This window comes from Nanorana parkeri, unplaced genomic scaffold, assembly GCF_000935625.1.
Source record: "Nanorana parkeri isolate BGI_ZX_2015 unplaced genomic scaffold, ASM93562v1 scaffold2085, whole genome shotgun sequence".
NCBI classification, from domain to species: domain Eukaryota; kingdom Metazoa; phylum Chordata; class Amphibia; order Anura; family Dicroglossidae; genus Nanorana; species Nanorana parkeri.
In genome coordinates this window covers 1-4,527 of record NW_017308353.1, presented here as the reverse complement: position 1 = coordinate 4,527, position 4,527 = coordinate 1, and the positions used below count along the sequence as shown (strand labels likewise).

The 4,527-nt window shown below is 48.3% G+C and overlaps 1 protein-coding gene across 1 annotated transcript in view; it reads right to left on the bottom strand.

The window, feature by feature from the left end:
- LOC108800624 (ATP-binding cassette sub-family D member 1-like) overlaps positions 1–2,453 on the bottom strand; it is a gene marked incomplete at its 5' end in the record, with an annotated part of 11,463 nt that extends 9,010 nt beyond the window's left edge. The window contains one exon of the mRNA XM_018572608.1: positions 2,359–2,453. Within this exon, the coding sequence (XP_018428110.1) occupies positions 2,359–2,453 (95 nt within the window). The remainder of the gene's footprint in view (positions 1–2,358) is intronic.
- Positions 2,454–4,527: the final 2,074 nt, after the last annotated feature.

Below are 4,527 nucleotides of genomic sequence, written 5' to 3'. Positions count from 1 at the left end.
CTCCACTCCCCGCCCCTCCCCCCAAAAATGTGCCTTATTTATTTATTACAGGTATTTATACAGCGCTGACAATGTACACAGCGCTTTACATAGCGCATTCACATAACTCCCCGCCCCCGTCCAGGAGCTTACAATCTAAGGTCCCTATCCCACATTCACATCACTGTTCTTGCCGGGGAGATTTATACTCTGTTTTTTCCCGGTGACCGTTCTCACCGATACAGGACGTGAGGAAAGATCCACAAATGTAGAGTTGCCGCTAGAACAGGAAGAGGGGGAAACCCCTCCAATGGGGACACTTGTCCTGCCAACTCCTGTAAGAGAGGAGATTTCCGTCTCACTTCCTGATAGGTCTGGAGTTCCAGTCCAGTGCGATTTGCAAAAACGCTGCAAGCACTATTTTTGCAGATCACACTGGACCGGAACGCAGGCAGTAATGTGCCTGCATTGCGGGTGATCGCACTGCGTACGGGTGGGTTGGCGTGGCTGCGGTGCCATTGACTTCAATGCAAGCCACGCCCCATCCTGCCCCTTAATGCAGGGAGCCGGCCGTCTTGCGTTCCAGAGGCCGAACGCTCTGGAACGCAGACTTTGTAGTGTGAACCGGCCCTAAAGCTGAACTCCAGACAGACATATTTTGCAGTGGAGGTGGAGATCTTGCTGCGCTACCTAGCAAGTGCAGAGCACTGCAACAGGGAAAACACTCCCCAATAATCACCATTCCAACTGCGTTGGTGACTTCTCCTCGGGGGCAGGCCCATGACTCCCTGCACTTCAAAAGGATGTTACATCAGCAGAGCATTGCTGGGAAATCTCATCTGTAACCTCAGGGAGAGGCATTTTCCTCCTCTGAGATGATGCGCATGGTCCTGGTCACATGTGCCAGAGTTCCAGGAAGTAGAGGGAGGTATAGCAATCTGCCCTTAGTAAACATGGCCGCCGTGAGAGGAATAGGGAGGAAAAGATACATAAGGTATGCGAACAAAAAGCCGGCAATTATCTAGAAGTATCTGTGTGTAGATTGTCATCACTAAACATCTCTAAAGGAGTCTTTGTTATTTTCATGATGAGGGTGAAGTTCCCCTTTAAAATGAAAGCAGCTGAATTTTCAGCACGGGGAGCGATAATAAATGAGATCTGGGCGGGACGGTTTCGGGTTCCCAGCTTGGTTCCTGAATTGGTTAAAATACGAAAAGGAGAGATTATCACATTAGCACCAAACCTGCATGAGAAGCTTGTGACGGAAGCAGCCATTTCCAATTCATATACCGGAACCTAGTTGTGGGGCACAGAAGCTCTGCGACTAGTATACAGCCCATAACAACGAGAACGGCTGCTTCTTAGCCCTCGTTCACACCTGAACGTTTTGTAGCGCGTTCTACGCTCGACGAACGCTCTACAAAACGCTCAAAAATATAAATCGCATTGTATTCAATGGTCTCGTTCCCACCTTGGCGTATTTCCGCCCGTCCCTAACGCGCTACAAAACGGCCCCCGCCTGATCCAGGTACCAGGTACTACTTTGGGCCGTTTTGTTGTGCGTTTCCATTGGGATACAGCCAAGTAGCCTTTGGAAACGCGCGACGGTCGTGCAACTTTTTTTACAGCGAATCGCGGTAAAAAAAACGCGCGACAGACGCGCATATGCAATACGCCTAGGTGTGAACGAGACCTAAACCCCCCACGGAGTCCCTTCAAGACGAATAGTAACTGTGCAGCGCAGGAGGGAACAACTCCGGCACTCCGGCTGCGGTGAAATGACAAAACCCATCATGCCTGTTCCTCTGGGAGTCATGCCGGTAGCGGTCAGCGTTGCAATGCCTCATGGGACTTGTAGTTCAACACCAGCTGGAGTGGTGAGGTTGCCTGACCCCCGGTGTCACCTGAACTTCTCCCTCTATGCCGGTATACGGAGACTTGCATAACCGAGGACCGAGGTCAGGGCTGCTGTACCAGGAGGAGACCTACGCTGCACTGACTATCGCCAACACGGCCTGGTCTTTGGACGTTTGACTTCGGTCTCCCTCCTATCGCCGGTGATAACGAGTCCAACTGTTATCACATATGAACCATTTCCCTGGAAAACAATATTGTGAATACAGAGTCCAGACGATCACTCCATACGGCTTCAATCTGTGCCGCCAACAAAAATCACTTGAACGCGGGATGAAGGTCCTGATTAGCGGTGGAGTAATCTGTTCATCTAGATATCAGGAGCCGTTATCACAGAGAAGGGAATAATGACCGCGCTGATGACTCTAACAATATGAAATGGAGGGGGAAAGGTGACGGCGGTGTTATCCGGGGTCATTACAGGATAAACCTGGGGAGGGAGACGAGAATCCTCCCAGGACTTACCCGAATGTTCAGGCTGGCCACCACCACGTCTCCTGTCGGGGTGACGATGGGGATATTCTCACAGATTATTCCGTTCTCCACGTCCACCACTTGCCCTGATAATACATCACAATTATCGTCAACAACAGCAAAAAGGTTTTGTTTTTAGTGTCAATATTTTATTTATCTTATGTGGGTTTTTTTTTTTTTTATTAACAAACATGGAAAACAACAAATAAAAAAACAACATCAGCGAGTAATCAATAATGACAATATTTGATTGAAAAACTTTTTTTTTCCTCAAACATGTAAACAAAACAAAAACAATAATTACACACACACCTTGAAAAATCTGCTTGTCTGTGACGAGAGGACGGCGGAGCAGCTTCCCGGGTGTTCTAGTTAAAGGAGAACTATGGTGTCAGGGCTTTTCCCCCATGGTTCTCCTCAGGGTAACGGGGGGACACAGACTAGCGTCCTGCCGTCACCCTAAGCTCAGTATATAGGGAGCTACAGCTCGCGGTATACTGAGACGCCGCAGCCGGAGCGGATCCCGACAATTATGCCGGGATCCGCCCAGCTGCGTGACTGACAGCTGGCTCCTCCTATCTAGAGGCAGAGCCAGCTGTACCCGCCCCTCCCCCGTCCGTTCCGCCAGTCAGCGCTGGCGGATCGGAGCGGGGAGGGGGGAATCCAGCCCCTCCCCCTGTCACGCAGAGAGCCGTGACAGGATCGAGAAGTGAGCGAGCGCCGGTATGTGTTCCTGATCTACTGAGCCGACCTGTGACAGTCTCATTGTCACAGGTCGGCTAGAACTATGAGGAGGAGTGAAAAGCACCCCCCAGCGTTCGCTCACCTCTCGATCCTGTTAGTATACCGCGAGCTGTAGCTCCCTATATACTGAGCCTAGGGTGATGGGAGGACGCTAGATTGTGTCCTCCCGTTACCCTGAGGAGAACTATGGGGAAAAGCCCTGACCCCATTGTTCTCCTTTAAAGAAGCATAACATTTAAAAAAAAAAATTGCGCCTATTACATATCGCCGCGAACGTCGCAGTGAGAACAATAATTCTCAGGCCATCAATCGCTGACAACACTAAACTGATGAGCAGTAAAAGCTGTTAAAGCGTCGCCTATGGTCAATTTTCGGTGTGGTAGTTTTTTGTGATTTCGCAGGTGCGCGCAATTTGCAGGCTTGACATGTTTGGTGTCTACTTACCCGACGGGACCCCGACTTTTATATTTTAACAAAAAATATGGGCAAGAATAAATGTTTTATAACATAACGTTGGGAAAACATTTTTTTTTCTTCAAAATTTACGGTATTTATTACGATTAGATAGTATTAGTTATTTTGTCCTTTATGACTGACGGAGGCTCCGGCACAATTCCTGTAGTATCAGCAGCAATGGCCGAATGACCAGGTCACCCTCTCTTGTGAGCAAAGATGGGCAGTAAAAAGCTTTTTTTATAGGAATGATATCTTTTTATTCTATTTTATCCCCCTCCCCCCTTATTGTGGCCCATACCTTACAGATGCTTTACGATTCATATTACCAAAACATTGTGTGAAAAGACAAAATTATAGATGAGCTTCATCGCCTCTTATCCGCATGACGCCCTCTCAAAAGCTCAAGTTCCAAAAATGCCACTTCAGCAAGAAGAACTCGCACTCGTCATGTCTGGAGCTTGAAAAGAATTTGGGTGATAGCGGTGTAAGTGTTCTTTCCATCTAATCAGGTATTTAAAGGGCCACTACAGATTAATAACAAAACTATGTTATAGAAGGAAGAAAAAAACAAACCCAAAACTCGTGTTAACACGTTTGCCCCATTGAGGCAGCAGTTATGTATTCTTGGATTTTAAAGGGCAACTGTCTGTGCAACTGGCAGAACTTAAAACCTGACAAAGGGTCCAATTCCTATCTATGTCAGACAACCTACAACCGCCTTTTGGCCTGAATGGTAGAGAATGTTTAAGTCAGGGGTCCTCAAACTTTCTAAACAAAAGGGTCAGCTCATTGTCCATAAGACTTTAGGGGAACCATATTGTGGCCACTGGGAATAAAAATGCTGCCTGTGTCATTGGGATTAAACAATCCCCCGGCAATGAGCCGAAGCACAGAATGCTCCAGGGGTGGTGGTCAGTGGGGGGGAGGAACACTGCCCCATCCTCGGTATCAGGGGGGGGG